This window comes from Delphinapterus leucas, chromosome X, assembly GCF_059928025.1.
Source record: "Delphinapterus leucas isolate spDelLeu-1000000601 "Yukka" chromosome X, BTC_Dleu_Yukka2, whole genome shotgun sequence".
In the NCBI taxonomy this organism is placed as follows: Eukaryota; Metazoa; Chordata; class Mammalia; order Artiodactyla; family Monodontidae; genus Delphinapterus; species Delphinapterus leucas.
In genome coordinates, this window is record NC_143150.1 from 117,924,787 (window position 1) to 117,946,415 (window position 21,629).

The 21,629-nt window shown below is 39.0% G+C and overlaps 1 protein-coding gene across 1 annotated transcript in view; it reads left to right on the forward strand.

Moving 5' to 3' along the window:
- BEND2 (BEN domain containing 2) overlaps positions 1-21,629 on the forward strand; it is a 124,759-nt gene that overhangs the window by 55,598 nt on the left and 47,532 nt on the right. The window contains 4 exon segments of the mRNA XM_089904947.1: positions 1,426-1,467; positions 10,177-10,284; positions 16,025-16,093; positions 17,510-17,617. Coding sequence (XP_089761073.1) covers positions 1,426-1,467; positions 10,177-10,284; positions 16,025-16,093; positions 17,510-17,617 — 327 coding nt within the window.

Here is a 21,629-nt window from a genome sequence, read left to right on the forward strand (position 1 = left end):
TATCTTTTAGTAGTTGAAAGTGTTTTATTTTTAGAAATGTTGTTAAAAGCTCAAACTACCTAGAAAAGAGCCCTGAGACAACAAATTATCCACTTTTATTGGAAAACAGCAGTAGCCAAGATATTTCCTCATTATGTCACTGCATTCCTCCCAGTTTGGGTGAGTTTGAAATGATACTTTGACATATAGCATAGTGAATGTAGAGTCATCAGTCTGTTTAGTGTGGTAGCTCTTGCTAATTAAAGTTTTTATTTTCAGAAAAGTTTAGCTGCACATGCAGTTATAATAAATAGTACAGAAGGATCCTGTGTTCTCTTTACCCACTTTTCCCCAATGGTATTTACAACTGTAAAATGGTATTAACTTGCAGAATGATAGAAAATTATCACAACCAAGATAGTGACATGATACCATCCACAGATATTTTTCAGCTGTCCCCAGTTTCACTTGCATTAATATGTGTGTGTATTGAGTTCTATACAGTTTTATCATATGTGCAGGTTCATGTACCTCCTACCAGAGGCAAGCCCTGAAACAGTGCCATCAGCAGCACTATCTCTCATATTGCTCTTTTATAACCACACCCGTCCCCTTCCTATTGACATTTGACCCCTACTCCTACCCTCTGCCCTGTTGCATGATAACTATGAATCTCTTCTCCAGATCTATTATTTGTCCCTTCAGCGTTGTTATATACATGGAATCATGTGGTGTTTGAGACTGGCTTCTTCCCTCAGTGTAATTCCCTGGAGATTCATTCACACTATTGTATCAGTGGTTCCTTCTTTTTTATTGCTGAGTAGTATTTCATGGTGTGGATGTACCAGGGTTTAATTTTCTGTTCATCTGTGGAAAACCTCTGTGTTTCATATTTCCGACAGCGGTAAAGGTGATATGAATATTCATTCATAGTTTCAAATTTTGTTTCATTTCACTCTTTCACACAAGTTTTCATTTCCCTGGATGAACGCCCAAGACTGCAATTTCTGGGTCCTATGGTAACTGCACCCTTAGTTTATAAGAAATTGTCAAACTGCTTTCCAGTGCAGCTGCACCGTTTTCCCTTCCTGCCAGCTATGTATGAGTGATCTAGTTTCTCCGCATCCATGTTTCTGTTCTTTCCATTGTTCTTTCTCCTTCTTAATGTTCCAGAATTCTATTATAGATTTTCTGCTAGAAGGTCTTTTTGTAAGTATTTTCTAAGTATAAGTCAGTTAGTGAGAAATACTTTTGGTTTTCCTTTGTCTCTCAATATCCATTTTTGCTTCATTACGGGAGGATAGTTTCATCAGCTATAGGTATGAGGGTGGGAGTCTTTTCTCACAGCATTTGAAAAAAGTTTTCCTTACAGAAAACTCTGTGACACCAGAAAGCAGCCTGGAAGATAAACCTCAGATGAAGAGTCCAGCTTTCTTGGAAGATGAGAGTGGTAAGATACTTCATATTTCTTCATCCCTCCCAATTTTGGTGAGTGTGTAATGATACATATTACAAGTAGCACGATTTAATCTAGGCTTACGAACACCCTTAATATGAGCTAGTGGTAGCTTTTCCTGATTAAAAATGAAAAGGTTTACTTTAAGAAGATTTTAGCGGGGCATGCAGTTGTAAAAAATAATGCAGAGAGATCGTGTGTATACTTTACCCGGTTTCCCCCAAAGATAACACCTTCCAAAAGTATAGTACAGTATCACAACCAGGATATAGACACCAATAAAATCCGTAGATTTTTATTGAAATGTCTTCAGTTTTATTGGTATATACGTGTGTGTTTATGGTTGTGTGTGTGTTTATGTGTATTCAGTTTTATATAATTTCATGACATCTTCCATCACAGTGAAGATTCAGAATATTACCATCACCACAAGGATTCTCCCTTTTGCCCTTTAAACCCACACCCACCTTTGTCCTCTCATGCTCCTACCGCTACCATGCCTGTCCCTGCCCTCAGCAACTACTAATCTGTTTTCCTTCTTTATAATTTTGTCATTTCAAGAGTTTTACATAGACTCACATAGTATGTAACCTTTTGGGATTGCCTTTTTTCACTCACCGTAATTCCCTGGAGACTCATCTAGGTTGCTGTGTATATCAGTCCATTTATATTTTTGAGTACTTCTGCACGATAAGGGTGTATGTGCCATGGCTTCTCTGTCTGTTCACCAGTTGAAGGATGTCTGGGTTGTTTCCCGTTCTTGCCTATTTGGAGTAAAGTTACTATACTATGCATGCCCATGGATAGGTTTCTGTATGAACATCTGTTTTCATTCCTCTGGGCTAACACCCAAGAGCACAGTAGCTGGGTCCTATGGTAATAGTAAGTTGAGTTTTGTAAAATCCTGGCAAACTGTTTTCCAGTGTAGCTGTACCATTTTACATTCCCACCAGCAATGTATGAATGATCTAGTTTCTTTGCATGTGTATTTCTGCACTTTCTTTTTATTATTCTTATGATTAAAAAAGTTCTTTTGGCTGTACCACGCAGCATGTAGGATGTTAGTTCCCTGAGCGGAGGTGAAATCCGTGCTCCCTGCAGTGGAAGCGCTGAGTGTTAACCACTGGACCGCCAGGGAAGTCCCTGTGGATTTTGTTCTTTCTTCCTTCCTCATGCTCCAAGCTTCCTTCCTTCATTATATCCTTTTGGTCAGATGAGTTTCCTTTAGGCAGTTTTTAAGGGTAAGTCGGTCAGTAACAGTTTGTTTTTAATTTTCCTTTGTCTGCGGATGTCTATTTTTCCTTCATTCCTGAAGGATAGTTTTGCCTGAAATAAAAATTACTGTTGAGATTTCTTGTCTTTCAGCACTTGAAAATGTTTTACTTACCAAAATGTTGTTCAAACAGAATCCGGCCCAGAAATGCGTTGTGAGACAATGAATTATCCAATGGTACAGGAAAGTGACAGTGACGAAGATACTGATTCCGAAAATTCCTTCCTCACTGCTTCTTCTGGTGAGTTTGAAATGCTCCCTATTAAGATACACTCTAACCTAGATCCATCAGCATTCTTAATATTAATTCTTAGTGACTGCGTTTTCAACATTAAACTTTTCATTTTGAGATATTTCAGAATCGCATGTAGTTGCAAGAAAAAATAGGCAGATCCTGTGTACCCTTTACCCAATACCTCCCAATAGTAGTATTCTGCAAAAAGATAGTAAAATATCACAACTGGGATTTTGACATTGATATGATCCACAGATCTATTCAGATGACCCCAGCTTTACTTGTATTCATTTGTGTGTGTGTCTGTGTGTGTGTATATGGTTCTGTGCACTTTTATGACGTGTTTAGGTTCAGGTATTCACCACTACAGTCATGATACAGAGCTGTTCTATCACTTCCAGGATCCCTCCTTTGGCTTTTTATAACCACACCCACTCCTTCTTGTCATTCCTTCTCTGCCTTCATCTTTAAGCCATCCAAATACGAATGTGTTCTCCCTCGTTATAATATTGTCATTGCAGGACAGTGTTCTATTAATGGAGTCATATAGTCGTTAATATTTAAGGATTGCCTTTTTCTGACTCAGCATAATTCCCTGGAGATGCATCCAAGTTGCTGCATGTATCAGTAGTTCCTTCCTTTTTATTGCTGAGCACAACCATGATTTGTTTATATGTTCACCTCGTGAAGGACCTCTGGGTTGTTTCCAGTCTTTAGCTATGAGGAGTGAAGTTGCTGTGAACATTCACGTGCAGGTTTTCGTCTGAACGCAGTTTTCATTGCCCTGTGATAAAGGCCCAAGAGCACAGTTGCTGGGTAGGATGATAACTGCCTGTTTAGTTTTATAAGAAACGGGCAAGCTATTTTCAGAATGAGTGGTTTTAGATTCCCACCAGCAATGTATAAGTGATTCATTTTCTCTGCATCCTCACCAGCATTTGGTGTTTTCACTATTTTTAAAATTTTATCCCTTCTGGTAGGTGTATAGTGTAATAATATTTCATTGTGGGTTTAATATGCATTTGCCCTTGGATAGTGATATACAACATCTTTACATGTGATAATTTTTCCATCTATATGTTCTGTCTCTGAAGTATCTCTTCTGTCTTATAATTTGTTTTCTTTTTTTTAAGGGTGAGTTTTGGGAGTTGTTTAGGTATTTGTGGATACTGGTCTTTTGTTGGATATGTGGTTTGCAAATATGTTCTTCCTTTCTGCAGGTTTCCTTTTCATCCTGTCTACAGGTTTTTTTGTTTTGTTTTGTTTTGTTTTGCAGAGAGAAAGTTTTTAGTTTTTGTGAGGTTCCCGCTGTATTTTCCTTTTATGGATTTTACTTTAGCTATCGCGTCTATGAACTCTTTTTTTGGTTCTTGATCCCAAATTTTTTCTCCTTTGTTTTTTTCTAAAGGTTTTACAGTTTACATTTCATATTTGCGTTAATTTTGTAAAAGGTGTGAGATGTAGGTTGAGGTTCTTTTGTTTTTTTGCCTATGGCTATCCAGTTGCCGCAGTACCATCTTTGCTCCGTTGAATTGCTTTTGTACCTTAATCAAAACCCAATTAGGCATATTTGTGTAGATCTATTTCTGGGATCTCTATTTTGTTCCACGGATCTATGTTTCTACCCTCTGCCAAACCACAACGTTGTGATTATTGTTGTTATGCAGTAAGCCTTGCCATCAGGTAGAATGGGTCCTCATACTTTTCTGCTTTCTCAAAATCAGTTTAAATATGGTAGGTCCTGTGCCTTTCCATCCTAATTGTATTTTTTATTTTTATTTACTTATTTTTTAAATATGTATTGGTTGCACTGGGTCTGAGTTGCGGCAGCTGTGCCCCTTAGTTTCGGCACGCGGGCTCCTTAGTTGTGGCATGCGAACTCAAACGCTTAGTTGCGGCACGTATGTGTGATTTAGTTCCCTGACCAGGGATTGAACCCGGGCCCCTTGCATTGAGAGCGCGGAGCCTTAACCACTGCGCCACCTGGGAAGTGTTCCCCATCCTAATTTTAGAATAAGCTTGTTTATGTTTCCCCCCAGAATTGCTGGGATTTTGATGGGAATTGTGTTAAAACCACAGGTCAACTTGAGAAGAACTGACATCTTGCGTATATTGAATCTTCTCCTCCATGAGCATTGTATGTCTGTATGTATGTATTGAGGTTTTCTTTGATTTTTTAAATCACCATTTTGTTATTTTCAGGATATAGATCCTATACATCTTTTAAAAGTAAGTTTGTGCTTGGTACTTCCCTGGAGGCGCGGTGGTTAAGAATCCACCTGGCAATGCAGGGGATGTGGGTTCGATCCCTGGTCCGGGAAGATCCCACATGCCGTGGAGCAACGAAGCCCGTGTGCCTCAACTACTTAGCCCGTGCACCTAGGGCCCGTGTTCTGCAAGAAGAGAAGCCACAGCAATGAGAAGCCCGTGCACCGCAACGAAGAGTAGCGTCCACGTGACGCAAGTAGAGAAAGCCCGCGCGTAGCAGCGAAGACCCAACGCAACGAAAAATAACTAAATAAGGAGTAAAATAATATAAAGTAAAATAAAAAGAAAATCAGTTTTTGCTGAAGTATTCTATTTTTTTGGAGATGCAAATGGTATTATGTTTTTAATTTGGGTTACACGTGGTCATTGTTACTACAGTTGACCCTTGAACAGCATAGCTTTGAACTGTGTGGGTCCACTTACATGTCGATTTTTTTCAGTAAATACTATAGTACTATAGAGTCCGAGGTTGGTTGAATCCACAGATGCGTAACTGCAGATACAACCATCATTTTTAAAGTTATATGTGGATTTTGACTACATGGAGAATCAGTGCCCCTAATGGTCACATTGTTCAAGGGTCAACTGTATATAGAATTAAGCTTAATTTTAGAATGTTGATCTTGTATTCTGTGACCTGGATGAACTCACTTATTAGTTTTAAGAGTCTTTTTTGAGCAATTCCTTGGGATTTTCTACATAGCCATCCTTCTTGCATTATGCCAGCTGCAAGTGGGGACCATTACATTTCTTCCTGCCCAATGTGTATGGTTTTTGTTCCTTTTTATTGCATTATTGCAGTGGCTAGACCCTGTAGTATTATGTTGAATAAGAGTGGTGAGCGTGGATATCCTTGCTTTGTTTCTGATCTTGGGAAGAAAGCATTCAGTCTTTCACCACTTAATATGATGTGAACTCTTGGTTTTGATGGATGATCATTATTAAGTTGGGGCGGTTTCCCTCTCTTCCTGACTTGCTGAGAGTGTTTTGCAAATGTGTTTTCTATGTCCATGATCACATGGTTTTTGTTCTTTAGCCTGCTGATATGATGGAGTATATTGATAGGTTTTCCATTGTTGGACCAGCCTTGCATACCTGGGTTAAATCCTACTTGGTCATGGTGTATAATCCTTTGAATATATAATTGATTTGGTTGGCAAATATTTGATTAAGAATTTATGTGTCCAAGTTCATGGAAGATATTGGTGTGTAGTTTTCTTTTTTGTGTGTTATCTCTGTGTGGTTTTGGTATCAGAGCATACTAGCCTCATAAAATGAGTAAGGATTTCCTCTTCTTGTATTTTATGGAGGAGTAAATGATAAATTAGTGTTAATTCTTTAAATGTTTGGTAAAAATCTCCAGTGAAATCATGTGGGTTTGTAGATATCTTTTTGGGAGCTTTTTAATTGCAAATTTAATATCTTTGTTGGTTATCGGACTATTTAGATTATCTATGCCATCTTCGTTGAGTTTTAGTATTTGTAATGTTGGAAGTATTTTCCATTTCTTCGAAGTTATCAAACTTATGAAGGCAAAGTGGGTTGTAGTATTCCCTATTATCCTTTTTTTCCTTTTTCTAAAATTAATTGATTAATTTATTTTTGGCTGCGTTCGGTCTTTGTTACTGGGTGCAGGCTATGTCTAGTTGGGGCGAGCGGGGGTTACTCTCTGTTGCGGCACGTGGGCTTCTCCTTGCGGTGGCTTTTCTTGTTGCGGAGCATGGGCTCTAGGTGCCCGGGCTTCAGTAGTTGTTGCCCGAGGGCTTAGTAGTTGTGTATTGCAGGCTCTAGAGCGCAGGCTCAGTAGTTGTGGCGCACGGGCTTAGTTGTTTCTCGCTATGTGGCATCTTCCCAGTGCAGGGTTCATACCCGTGTCCCCTGCATTGCCAGGCGGATTCCCAATCAGTGCGCCATCAGAGAAGTCCCAAATCTGCTTCATTCTTGAAGGATTGTTTTGCCCGATATAGAATACATGTTTCAGCAACTTCTCTGGCGGTCCTGTGGTTAAGAGTCCGCGCTAACGCTGCAGGGAGCACGGGTCCGTTCCCTGCTCTGGGTACTAAGATCCTGCATGCCACGAGGTGCGGCCAAAATAAATAAGGGAAAATAGAATTCATGGTTGAGAATTCTTATCTTTTAGTAGTTGAAAGTGTTTTATTTTTAGAAATGTTGTTAAAAGCTCAAACTACCTAGAAAAGAGCCCTGAGACAACAAATTATCCACTTTTATTGGAAAACAACAGTAGCCAAGATATTTCCTCATTATGTCACTGCATTCCTCCCAGTTTGGGTGAGTTTGAAATGATACTTTGACATATAGCATAGTGAATGTAGAGTCATCAGTCTGTTTAGTGTGGTAGCTCTTGCTAATTAAAGTTTTTATTTTCAGAAAAGTTTAGCTGCACATGCAGTTATAATAAATAGTACAGAAGGATCCTGTGTTCTCTTTACCCACTTTTCCCCAATGGTATTTACAACTGTAAAATGGTATTAACTTGCAGAATGATAGAAAATTATCACAACCAAGATAGTGACATGATACCATCCACAGATATTTTTCAGCTGTCCCCAGTTTCACTTGCATTAATATGTGTGTGTATTGAGTTCTATACAGTTTTATCATATGTGCAGGTTCATGTACCTCCTACCAGAGGCAAGCCCTGAAACAGTGCCATCAGCAGCACTATCTCTCATATTGCTCTTTTATAACCACACCCGTCCCCTTCCTATTGACATTTGACCCCTACTCCTACCCTCTGCCCTGTTGCATGATAACTATGAATCTCTTCTCCAGATCTATTATTTGTCCCTTCAGCGTTGTTATATACATGGAATCATGTGGTGTTTGAGACTGGCTTCTTCCCTCAGTGTAATTCCCTGGAGATTCATTCACACTATTGTATCAGTGGTTCCTTCTTTTTTATTGCTGAGTAGTATTTCATGGTGTGGATGTACCAGGGTTTAATTTTCTGTTCATCTGTGGAAAACCTCTGTGTTTCATATTTCCGACAGCGGTAAAGGTGATATGAATATTCATTCATAGTTTCAAATTTTGTTTCATTTCACTCTTTCACACAAGTTTTCATTTCCCTGGATGAACGCCCAAGACTGCAATTTCTGGGTCCTATGGTAACTGCACCCTTAGTTTATAAGAAATTGTCAAACTGCTTTCCAGTGCAGCTGTACCATTTTCCCTTCCTGCCAGCAATGTATGAGTGATCTAGTTTCTCCGCATCCATATTTCTGTTCTTTCCATTGTTCTTTCTCCTTCTTAATGTCCCAGAATTGTATTATAGATTTTCTGCTAGAAGGTCTTCTTGTAGCTATTTTCTAAGTATAAGTCAGTTAGTGAGAAGTACTTTTGGTTTTCCTTTGTCTGTCAATATCTATTTTTGCTTCATTACGGGAGGATAGTTTCATCAGCTATAGGTATGAGGGTGGGAGTCTTTTCTCACAGCATTTGAAAAAAGTTTTCCTTACAGAAAACTCTGTGACACCAGAAAGCAGCCTGGAAGATAAACCTCAGATGAAGAGTCCAGCTTTCTTGGAAGATGAGAGTGGTAAGATACTTCATATTTCTTCATCCCTCCCAATTTTGGTGAGTTTGTAATGATACATATTACAAGTAGCACGATTTAATCTAGGTTTATTAACACCCTGAATATGAGCTAGTGGTAGCTTTTCCTGATTAAAAATGAAAAGGTTTACTTTAAGAAGATTTTAGAGGGGCATGCAGTTGTAAAAAATAATGCAGAGAGATCGTGTGTATACTTTACCTGGTTTCCCCCAAAGATAACACTTTGCAAAACTATAGTACAATATCACAACCAGGATATAGACATTGATATAATCCGCAGATTTTTATCGAGATGTCTTCAGTTTCGTTTGTATATATGCGTGTTTATGTTTTTGTTTATGTGTATTCAGTTTTATATAATTTCATGACATCTTCCATCACAGTGAAGATTCAGAATATTACCATCAGCACAAGGATTCTCCCTTTTGCCCTTTAAACTCACACCCACCTTTGTCCTCTCATGCTCCTACCGCTACCATGCCTGTCCCTGCCCTCAGCAAATACTAATCTGTTTTCCTTTTTTATAATTTTGTCATTTCAAGAGTTTTACATAGACTCACATAGTATGTAACCTTTTGGGATTGCCTTTTTTCACTCACCATAATTCCCTGGAGACTCATCTAGGTTGCTGTGTATATCACTCCTTTTATATTTTTGAGTACTTCTGCACGATAAGGGTGTAGGTACCATGGCTTGTCTGTCTGTTCACCAGTTGAAGGATGTCTGGGTTGTTTCCCGTTTTTGCCTATTTGGAGTAAAGTTACTATACTATGAATGCCCATGGATAGGTTTCTGTATGAACATCTATTTTCATTTCTCTGGGCTAACAACCAAGAGCACAGTAGCTGGGTGTTATGGTAATAGTAAGTTGAGTTTTGTAAAATGCTGGCAAACTGTTTTCCAGTGTAGCTGTACCATTTTACATTCCCACCACCAATGTATGAATGATCTAGTTTCTTTGCATGTGTATTTCTGCTCTTTATTTTTATTATTCTTATGATTAAAAAAGTTCTTTTGGCTGCACCAGGTAGCATGTAGGATGTTAGTTCCCTGACCAGGCATGAAATCCGTGCTCCCTGCAGTGGAAGCGCTGAGTGTTAACCACTGGACCGCCAGGGAAGTTCCTGTGGATTTTCTTCTTTCTTCCTTCCTCATGCTCCAAGCTTCCTTCCTTCATTATATCCTTTTGGTCAGATGAGTTTCCTTTAGCCAGTTTTCAAGGGTAAGTCAGTCAGTAACAGTTTGTTTTTAGTTTTCCTTTGTCTGCGGATGTCTTTATGTTCCCTTCATTCCTGAAGGATAGTTTTGCCTGAAATAAAAATTACTGTTGAGATTTCTTGTCTTTCAGCACTTGAAAATGTTTTACTTACCAAAATGTTGTTCAAACAGAATCCGGCTCAGAAATGCGTTGTGAGACAATGAATTATCCAATGGTACAGGAAAGTGACAGTGACGAAGATACTGATTCAGAAAATTCCTTCCTCACTGCTTCTTTTGGTGAGTTTGAAATGATCCCTATTATGATACACTCTAACCTAGGTCCATCAGCATTCTTAATATTAATTCTTAGTGACTGCGTTTTCAACATTAAACTTTTCATTTTGAGATATTTCAGAATCGCATGTAGTTGCAAGAAAAAATAGGTAGATCCTGTGTACCCTTTACCCAATACCTCCCAATAGTAGTATTCTGCAAAAAGATAGTAAAATATCACAACTTGGATTTTGACATTGATATGATCCACAGATCTATTCAGATGACCCCAGCTTTACTTGTATTCATTTGTGTGTGTGACTGTGTGTGTATGTATAGTTCTGCGCACTTTTATGACGTGTTTGGGTTCAGGTATTCACCACTAGAGTCATGATACAGAACTGTTCTGTCACTTCCATGAATCCTCTTTTGGCTTTTTATAACCACACCCACCTCCTTCTTGTCATTCCTTCCCTGCCTTCATCTTTAAGCCATCCAAATACGAATATGTTCTTCCTCGTTATAATATTGTCATTGCAGGACAATGTTCTTTCTATGAATGGAGTCATATAGTCGTTAATATTTAAGGATTGCCTTTTTCTCACTCAGCATAATTCCCTGGAGATTCATCCAAGTTGCTGCATGTATCAGTAGTTCCTTCCTTTTTATTGCTGAGCACAACCATGATTTGTTTATATGTTCACCTCGTGAAGGACCTCTGGGTTGTTTCCAGTCTTTAGCTATGAGGAGTGAAGTTGCTGTGAACATTCACGTGCAGGTTTTCGTCTGAACGCAGTTTTCATTGCCCTGTGATAAAGGCCCAAGAGCACAGTTGCTGGGTAGGATGATAATTGCCTGTTTAGTTTTATAAGAAACGGGCAAGGTATTTTCAGAATGAGTGGTTTTAGATTCCCACCAGCAATGTATAAGTGATTCATTTTCTCTGCGTCCTCACCAGCATTTGGTGTTTTCACTATTTTTAAAATTTTATCCCTTCTGGTAGGTGTATAGTGTAATAATATTTCATTGTGGGTTTAATATGCATTTGCCTTTGGATAGTGATATACAACATCTTTACATGTGATAATTTTTCCATCTATATGTTCTGTCTCTGAAGTATCTCTTCTGTCTTATAATTTGTTTTCTTTTTTTTAAGGGTGAGTTTTGGGAGTTGTTTAGGGATTTGTGGATACTGGTCTTTTGTTGGATATGTGGTTTGCAAATATGTTCTTCCTTTCTGCAGGTTTCCTTTTCATCCTGTCTACTGGTTTTTTTATTTTGTTTTGTTTTGCAGAGAGAAAGTTTTTAGTTTTTGTGAGGTTCCCGCTGTATTTTCCGTTTACGGATTTTACTTTAGCTATCGCGTCTATGAACTCTTTGTTTAGTTCTTGATCCCAAATTTTTTCTCCTTTGTTTTTTTCTAAAGGTTTTACAGTTTACATTTCATATTTGCGTTAATTTTGTAAAAGGTGTGAGATGTAGGTTGAGGTTCTTTTGTTTTTTTGCCTATAGCTATCCAGTTGCCGCAGTACCATCTTTGCTCCATTGAATTGCTTTTGTACCTTAATCAAAACCCAACTAGGCATATTTGTGTAGATCTATTTCTGGGATCTCTATTTTGTTCCACGGTTCTATGTTTCTACCCCCTGCCAAACCACAATGTTGTGATTATTGTTGTTATGCAGTAACCTTGCCATCAGGTAGAATGATTCCTCATACTTTTCTGCTTTTTCAAAATCAGTTTAAATATGGTAGGTCCTGTGCCTTTCCATCCTAATTGTATTTTTTATTTTTATTTACTTATTTTTTAAATATGTATTGGTTGCACTGGGTCTGAGTTCCGGCAGCTGTGCTCCGTAGTTGCGGCATGCGGGCTCCTTAGTTGTGGCATGCGAACTCAATCGCTTAGTTGCGGCACGTATGTGGGATTTAGTTCCCTGACCAGGGATTGAACCCGGGCCCCCTGCATTGAGAGCGCGGAGCCTTGACCACTGCGCCACCTGGGAAGTGTCCCCCATCCTAATTTTAGAAAAAGCTTGTTTATGTTTCCCCCCAGAATTGCTTGGATTTTGATGGGAATTGTGTCAAAACCACAGGTCAACTTGAGAAGAACTGACATCTTGCGTATATTGAATCTTCTCCTCCATGAGCATTGTATGTCTGTATGTATGTATTGAGGTCTTCTTTGATTTTTTAAATCATCATTTTGTTATTTTCAGGATATAGATCCTATACATCTTTTAAAAATAAGTTTGTGCTTGGTACTTCCCTGGAGGCGTGGTGGTTAAGAATCCACCTGGCAATGCAGGGGATGTGGGTTCGATCCCTGGTTCAGGAAGATCCCACATGCCGTGGAGCAACTAAGCCCGTGTGCCTCAACTACTTAGCCCGTTCACCTAGGGCCCGTGCTCCGCAACAAGAGAAGCCACAGCAATGAGAAGCCCGTGCACCGCAACGAAGAGTAGCGTCCACGGGATTCAAGAAGAAAAAGCCCGCGCGTAGCAGCGAAGACCCAACACAAAGAAAAATAACTAAATAAGGAGTAAAATAATATAAAGTAAAATAAAAATTAAAGGAAAATCAGTTTTTGCTGAAGCATTCTGTTTTTTGGAGATGTAAATGGTATTATGTTTTTAAGTTGGATTACACGTGGTCATTGTTAGTACAGTTGACCCTTGAACAACATGGCTTTGAACTGTGTGGGTCCACTTACATGTGGATTTTTTTCAGTAAATACTATAGTACTATAGAGTGTGAGGTTGGTTGAATCCACAGAGGGGTAACTGCAGATACGAGTACCATTTATAAAGTTACATGTGAATTTTGACTGCGTGGAGAGTCGGTGTCCCTAAAGCTCACATTGTTCAAGGGTCAGCTGTATATAGAATTAAGCTTAATTTTAGAATGTTGATCTTGTATTCTGTGACCTGGATGAACTCACTTATTAGTTTTAAGAGTGTTTTTTGAGCAATTCCTTGGGATTTTCTACATAGCCATCCTTCTTGCATTATGCCAGCTTCAAATGGGGACCATTATATTGCTTCCTGTCCAATGTGTATGGTTTTTGTTCCTTTTTATTGCATTATTGCAGTGGCTAGAATCTCCAGTATTATGTTGAATAAGAGTGGTGAGAGTGGACATCCTTGCTTTGTTTCTGATGTTGGGAAGAAAGCATTCAGTCTTTCACCACTTAACATGATGAGAACTCTTGGTTTTGGTGGATGATCTTTATTAAGTTGGGGTGGTTTCCCTCTCTTCCTAACTTGCTGAGAGTTTTTTGCAAATGTTTTTTCTATGTCCATGATCACATGGTTCTTGTTCGTTAGCCTGCTGATATGAAGGAGTATATTGATAGGTTTTCCATTGTTGGACAAGCCTTGCATACCTGAGTTAAATCCTTCTTGGTCGTGGTGTATAATTCTCTGAATACATAATTGATTTCGTTGGCAAATATTTGATTAAGAATTTATGTGTCCAAGTTCATGGAAGATATTGGTGTGTAGTTTTCTTTTTTGTGTGTTATCTCTGTGTGGTTTTGGTATCAGAGCATACTAGCCTCATAAAATGAGTAAGGATTTCCTCCTCTTGTATTTTATGGAGGAGTAAATGATAAATTAGTGTTAATTCTTTAAATGTTTGGTGAAAATCTCCAGTGAAATCATCTGGGCTTGTAGATACCTTTTTGGGAGCTTTTTAATTGCAAATTTGATATCTTTGATGGTTATAGGACTCTTTGGACTACCTATGCCATCTTCGTTGAGTTGTAGTATTTGTAATATTGGAAGTATTGGTCCATTTCTTCTAAGTTATCAAATTTATGAGTGCAAAGTGGATTGTAGTATTCCCTATTATCCTTTATTTCATTTTTTGAAAATTAATCAATTAATTTATTTTTGGCTGCGTTCGGTCTTTGTTACAGGGTGAGGGCTTTCTCTAGTTGCTGCGAGCGGGGGTTACTGTCTGTTGCGGCACGTGGGCTTCTCCTTGCGGTGGCTTTTCTTTTTGCAGAGCATGGGCTCTAGGTGCCCGGGCTTCAGTAGTTGTGGCACGAGGGCTCAGTAGTTGTGTCTCGCGGGCTCTAGAGCGCAGGCTCAGTAGTTGTGGCGCACGGGCTTAGTTCCTCCGCGGCATGTGGCATCTTCCCAGAGCAGGGCTCGTACCCGTGTCCCCTGCATTGGCAGGCGGATTCCTGATCAGTGCGCTACCAGGGAAGTTCCAGAACTGCTTCATTCTGGAAGGATTGTTTTGCCCGATATAGGATTCATGGTTCAGGGACTTCTCTGACGGTCCTGTGGTTAAGATTCCGCGCTAATCCTGCAGGGGGCACGGGTCCGATCCCTGCTCTGGGCACTAGATCCTGCATGCCGGGTGGTGCGGCCAAAAAAAATGAGGCAAAATAGAATTCATGGTTGAGAATTCTTACCTTTTAGTAGTTGAAAGTGTTTTATTTTTAGAATTGTTGTTAAAAGCTCAAACTACCTAGAAAAGAGCCCTGAGACAACAAATTATCCACTTTTATTGGAAAAGAACAGTAGCCGAGATATTTCCTCATTATGTCGCTGCATTCCTCCCAGTTTTGGTGAGTTTGAAATGATACTTTGACATATAGCATATTGAATCTAGAGTCATCAGTCTGTTTAGTGTAAGATAGTGGTATAGTGGTTTAGTGGTTTAGTGTAAGATAGCAGTTATAATAAATAGTACAGAAGGATCCTGTGTTCTCTTTACCCACTTTTCCCCAATGGTATTTACAACTGTAAAATGGTATCAACTTGCAGAATGATAGAAAATTATCACAACCAAGATAGTGACATCATATCATCCACAGATATTTTGGAGCTGTCCCCAGTTTCACTTGCATTAATATGTGTGCGTATTTAGTTCTATACAGTTTTACCATGTGTGCAGGTTTATGTACCTTCTACCACAGGTAAGCCCTGAAACAGTCCCATCACCACCATGATCTCTCATATTGCTCTTTTATAACCACACCCGTCCCCTTCCTATTGACATTTGCCCCCTACTCCTGCCCTCTGCCCTGTTGCATGATAACTATGAATCTCTTCTCCAGATCTGTTATTCGTCCCTTCAGCGTTGTTATATACATGGAATCATGTGGTGTTTGAGACTGGCTTCTTCCCTCAGTGTAATTCCCTGGAGATTCATTTACACTGTTGTATCAGTGGTTCCTTCTTTTTTATTGCTGAGTAGTATTTCATGGTGTGGATGTACAAGGGTTTATTTCTCTGTTCATCTGTTGAAAACCTCTGCATTTCCTGTTTTTGACTGTTAGGCGTAAAGGTGATATGAATATTCATTCATAGTTTCAAAGTTTGCTTCAGTTCACTCTTTCACACAAGTTTTCACTTCTTTGGATGAATGCCCAAGACTGCAATTTCTGGGTCCTATGGTAACTGCACCCTTAGTTTTATAAGAAATTGTCAAACTGCTTTCCAGTGCAGCTGTACCATTTTCCCTTCCTGCCAGCAATGTATGAGTGATCTAGCTTCTCTGCATGCATATTTCTGTTCCTTCCATTGTTCTTTCTCCTTCTTAATGCTCCAGAATTCTATTATGGATTTTCTGCTAGAAGGTCTTCTTGTAGGTATTTACTAAGTATAAGTCAGTTAGTGAGAAATACTTTTGGTTTTCCTTTGTCTGTCAATATCTATTTTTGCTTCATTACGGGAGGATAGTTTCATCAGCTATAGGTATGAGGGTGGGAGTCATTTCTCACAGCATTTGAAAAACGTTCTCCTTCCAGAAATATTGGCGAAAGCAGTAAGCACCCTGGAAGATAACACTCAGATGAAGTACCCAGCTTTCTTGGAAGGTGAGAGTGGTAAGATACTTCATATTTCTTCATCCCTCCCAATTTTGGTGAGTTTGTAATGATACATATTACAAGTAGCACGATTTAATCTAGGTTTATTAACACCCTGAATATGAGCTAGTGGTAGCTTTTCCTGATTAAAAATGAAAAGGTTTACTTTAAGAAGATTTTAGCTGGGCATGCAGTTGTAAAAAATAATGCAGAGAGATCGTGTGTATACTTTACCCAGTTTCCCCCAAAGATAACACCTTGCAAAAGTATAGTACAAATCACAACCAGGATATGGACATTGATAAAATCCGAAGATTTCTATTGAGATGTTTTCAGTTTTCTTTGCATATGTGTGTGTTTATGTTTGTGTGTGTGTGTATGTGTATTCAGTTTTACATAATTTCATGACATCCTCCATCACAGTGAAGATTCAGAACATTTCCATCACCACAAGGATTCTCCCTTTTGCCCTTTAAACCCACAGCCACCTTTGTCCTCTCATGCTCCTACCGCTACCATGCCTGTCCCTGCCCTCAGCAACTACTAATCTGTTTTCCTTCGTTATAATTTTGTCATTTCAACAGTTTTACATAGACTCACATAGTATGTAACCTTTTGGGATTGCCTTTTTTCACTCACCGTAATTCCCTGGAGACTCATCTAGGTTGCTGTGTATATCCGTCCTTTTTTACTTTTGAGTACTACTGCACGGTATGAGTGTACCCTGGCTTCTCTGTCTGTTCACCAGTTGAAGGATGGCTGGGTTGTTTCTCGTTTTCGGCTGTTTGGAGTAAAGCTACTATACTATGAATGCCCATGGATAGGTTTCTGTATGAACATCAGTTTTCATTTCTCTGGGCTGACACCCAAGAGCACAGTAGCTGGGTCCTATGGTAATAGTAAGTTGAGTTTTGTAAAATCCTGGCAAACTGTTTTCCAGTGTAGCTGTACCATTTTACATTCCCACCAGCAATGTATGAATGATCTAGTGTCTTTGCGTGTGTATTTCTGCGCTTTCTTTTTATTATTCTTATGATTAAAAAAATTCTTTTGGCTGCACCACGCAGCATGTAGGGTTTTAGTTCCCTGACCAGGGATGAAATCCGTGCCCCCTGCAGTGGAAGCGCTGAGTGTTAACCACTGGACCGCCAGGGAAGTCCCTGTGGATTTTGTTCTTTCTTCCTTCCTCATGCTCCAAGCTTCCTTACTTTATTATATCTTTTTGGTCAGATGAGTTTCCTTTAGCCAGTTTTTAAGGGTAAGTCAGTCAGTAACAGTTTGTTTTTAGTTTTCCTTTGTCTGCAGATGTCTTTATTTTTCCTTCATTCCTGAAGGATAGTTTTGCCTGAAATAAAAATTACTGTTGAGATTTCTTGTCTTTCAGCACTTGAAAATGTTTTACTTACCAAAATGTTGTTCATACAGAATCCGGCACAGCAAAGGGTTGTGAGACAATGAATTATCCAACGGTAAAGGAAAATGACAGAGACGAAGGTACTGATTCAGAAAATTCCTTCCGCACTGGTGGTTTAGGTGAGTTTGAAATGATCCCTATTATGATACACTCTAACCTAGATCCATCAGCATTCTTAATATTAATTCTTAGTGACTGCGTTTTCAACATTAAACTTTTCATTTTGAGATATTTCAGAATCACATGTAGTTGCAAGAAAAAATAGATCCTGTGTACCCTTTACCCAATACTTCCCAATAGTAGTATTCTGCAAAAAGATAGTAAAATATCACAACTAGGATTTTGACATTGATATGATCCACAGATCTATTCAGATGACCCCAGCTTTACTTGTATTCATTTGTGTGTGTGTGTCTGTGTGTGTATGTATAGTTCTGCGCACTTTTATGACGTGTTTGGGTTCAGGTATTCACCACTACAGTCATGATACAGAACTGTTCTATCACTTCCATGAACCCTCTTTTGGCTTTTTATAACCACACCCACCTCCTTCTTGTCATTCCTTCCCTGCCTTCATCTTTAAGCCATCCAAATACGAATATGTTCTTCCTCGTTATAATATTGTCATTGCAGGACAATGTTCTTTCTATGAATGGAGTCATATAGTCGTTAGTATTTAAGGATTGCCTTTTTCTCACTCAGCATAATTCCCTGGAGATTCATCCAAGTTGCTGCATGTATCAGTAGTTCCTTCCTTTTTATTGCTGAGCACAACCATGATTTGTTTATCTGTTCACCTCGTGAAGGACCTCTGGGTTGTTTCCAGTCTTTAGCTATGAGGAGTGAAGTTGCTGTGAACATTCACGTGCAGGTTTTCGTCTGAACGCAGTTTTCATTGCCCTGTGATAAAGGCCCAAGAGCACAGTTGCTGGGTAGGATGATAACTGCCTGTTTAGTTTTATAAGAAACGGGCAAGCTATTTTCAGAATGAGTGGTTTTAGATTCCCACCTGCAATGTATAAGTGATTCATTTTCTCTGCGTCCTCACCAGCATTTGGTGTTTTCACTATTTTTAAAATTTTATCCCTTCTGGTAGGTGTATAGTGTAATAATATTTCATTGTGGGTTTAATATGCATTTGCCTTTGGATAGTGATATACAACATCTTTACATGTGATAATTTTTCCATCTATATGTTCTTTCTCTGAAGTATCTCTTCTGTCTTATAATTTGTTTTCTTTTTTTTAAGGGTGAGTTTTGGGAGTTGTTTAGGTATTTGTGGATACTGGTCTTTTGTTGGATATGTGGTTTGCAAATATGTTCTTCCTTTCTGCAGGTTTCCTTTTCATCCTGTCTACTGGTTTTTTTATTTTGTTTTGTTTTGCAGAGAGAAAGTTTTTAGTTTTTGTGAGGTTCCCGCTGTATTTTCCGTTTACGGATTTTACTTTAGCTATCGCGTCTATGAACTCTTTGTTTAGTTCTTGATCCCAAATTTTTTCTCCTTTGTTTTTTTCTAAAGGTTTTACAGTTTACATTTCATATTTGCGTTAATTTTGTAAAAGGTGTGAGATGTAGGTTGAGGTTCTTTTGTTTTTTTGCCTATAGCTATCCAGTTGCCGCAGTACCATCTTTGCTCCATTGAATTGCTTTTGTACCTTAATCAAAACCCAACTAGGCATATTTGTGTAGATCTATTTCTGGGATCTCTATTTTGTTCCACGGATCTATGTTTCTACCCCCTGCCAAGCCACAATGTTGTGATTATTGTTGTTATGCAGTAACCTTGCCATCAGGTAGAATGATTCCTCATACTTTTCTGCTTTTTCGAAATCAGTTTAAATATGGTAGGTCCTGTGCCTTTCCATCCTAATTGTATTTTTTATTTTTATTTACTTATTTTTTAAATATGTATTGGTTGCACTGGGTCTGAGTTGCGGCAGCTGTGCTCCGTAGTTGCGGCATGCGGGCTCCTTAGTTGTGGCATGCGAACTCAATCGCTTAGTTGCGGCACGTATGTGGGATTTAGTTCCCTGACCAGGGATTGAACCCGGGCCCCCTGCATTGAGAGCACGGAGCCTTGACCACTGCGCCACCTGGGAAGTGTCCCCCATCCTAATTTTAGAAAAAGCTTGTTTATGTTTCCCCCCAGAATTGCTTGGATTTTGATGGGAATTGTGTCAAAACCACAGGTCAACTTGAGAAGAACTGACATCTTGCGTATATTGAATCTTCTCCTCCATGAGCATTGTATGTCTGTATGTATGTATTGAGGTCTTCTTTGATTTTTTAAATCATCATTTTGTTATTTTCAGGATATAGATCCTATACATCTTTTAAAAATAAGTTTGTGCTTGGTACTTCCCTGGAGGCGTGGTGGTTAAGAATCCACCTGGCAATGCAGGGGATGTGGGTTCGATCCCTGGTTCAGGAAGATCCCACATGCCGTGGAGCAACTAAGCCCGTGTGCCTCAACTACTTAGCCCGTTCACCTAGGGCCCGTGCTCCGCAACAAGAGAAGCCACAGCAATGAGAAGCCCGTGCACCGCAACGAAGAGTAGCGTCCACGGGATGCAAGAAGAAAAAGCCCGCGCGTAGCAGCGAAGACCCAACACAAAGAAAAATAACTAAATAAGGAGTAAAATAATATAAAGTAAAATAAAAATTAAAGGAAAATCAGTTTTTGCTGAAGCATTCTGCTTTTTGGAGATGTAAATGGTATTATGTTTTTAAGTTGGATTACACGTGGTCATTGTTAGTACAGTTGACCCTTGAACAACATGGCTTTGAACTGTGTGGGTCCACTTACATGTGGATTTTTTTCAGTAAATACTATAGTACTATAGAGTGTGAGGTTGGTTGAATCCACAGAGGGGTAACTGCAGATACGAGTACCATTTATAAAGTTACATGTGAATTTTGACTGCGTGGAGAGTCGGTGTCCCTAAAGCTCACATTGTTCAAGGGTCAGCTGTATATAGAATTAAGCTTAATTTTAGAATGTTGATCTTGTATTCTGTGACCTGGATGAACTCACTTATTAGTTTTAAGAGTGTTTTTTGAGCAATTCCTTGGGATTTTCTACATAGCCATCCTTCTTGCATTATGCCAGCTTCAAATGGGGACCATTATATTGCTTCCTGTCCAATGTGTATGGTTTTTGTTCCTTTTTATTGCATTATTGCAGTGGCTAGAATCTCCAGTATTATGTTGAATAAGAGTGGTGAGAGTGGACATCCTTGCTTTGTTTCTGATGTTGGGAAGAAAGCATTCAGTCTTTCACCACTTAACATGATGAGAACTCTTGGTTTTGGTGGATGATCTTTATTAAGTTGGGGTGGTTTCCCTCTCTTCCTAACTTGCTGAGAGTTTTTTGCAAATGTTTTTTCTATGTCCATGATCACATGGTTCTTGTTCGTTAGCCTGCTGATATGAAGGAGTATATTGATAGGTTTTCCATTGTTGGACAAGCCTTGCATACCTGAGTTAAATCCTTCTTGGTCGTGGTGTATAATTCTCTGAATACATAATTGATTTCGTTGGCAAATATTTGATTAAGAATTTATGTGTCCAAGTTCATGGAAGATATTGGTGTGTAGTTTTCTTTTTTGTGTGTTATCTCTGTGTGGTTTTGGTATCAGAGCATACTAGCCTCATAAAATGAGTAAGGATTTCCTCCTCTTGTATTTTATGGAGGAGTAAATGATAAATTAGTGTTAATTCTTTAAATGTTTGGTGAAAATCTCCAGTGAAATCATCTGGGCTTGTAGATACCTTTTTGGGAGCTTTTTAATTGCAAATTTGATATCTTTGATGGTTATAGGACTCTTTGGACTACCTATGCCATCTTCGTTGAGTTGTAGTATTTGTAATATTGGAAGTATTGGTCCATTTCTTCTAAGTTATCAAATTTATGAGTGCAAAGTGGATTGTAGTATTCCCTATTATCCTTTATTTCATTTTTTGAAAATTAATCAATTAATTTATTTTTGGCTGCGTTCGGTCTTTGTTACAGGGTGAGGGCTTTCTCTAGTTGCTGCGAGCGGGGGTTACTGTCTGTTGCGGCACGTGGGCTTCTCCTTGCGGTGGCTTTTCTTTTTGCAGAGCATGGGCTCTAGGTGCCCGGGCTTCAGT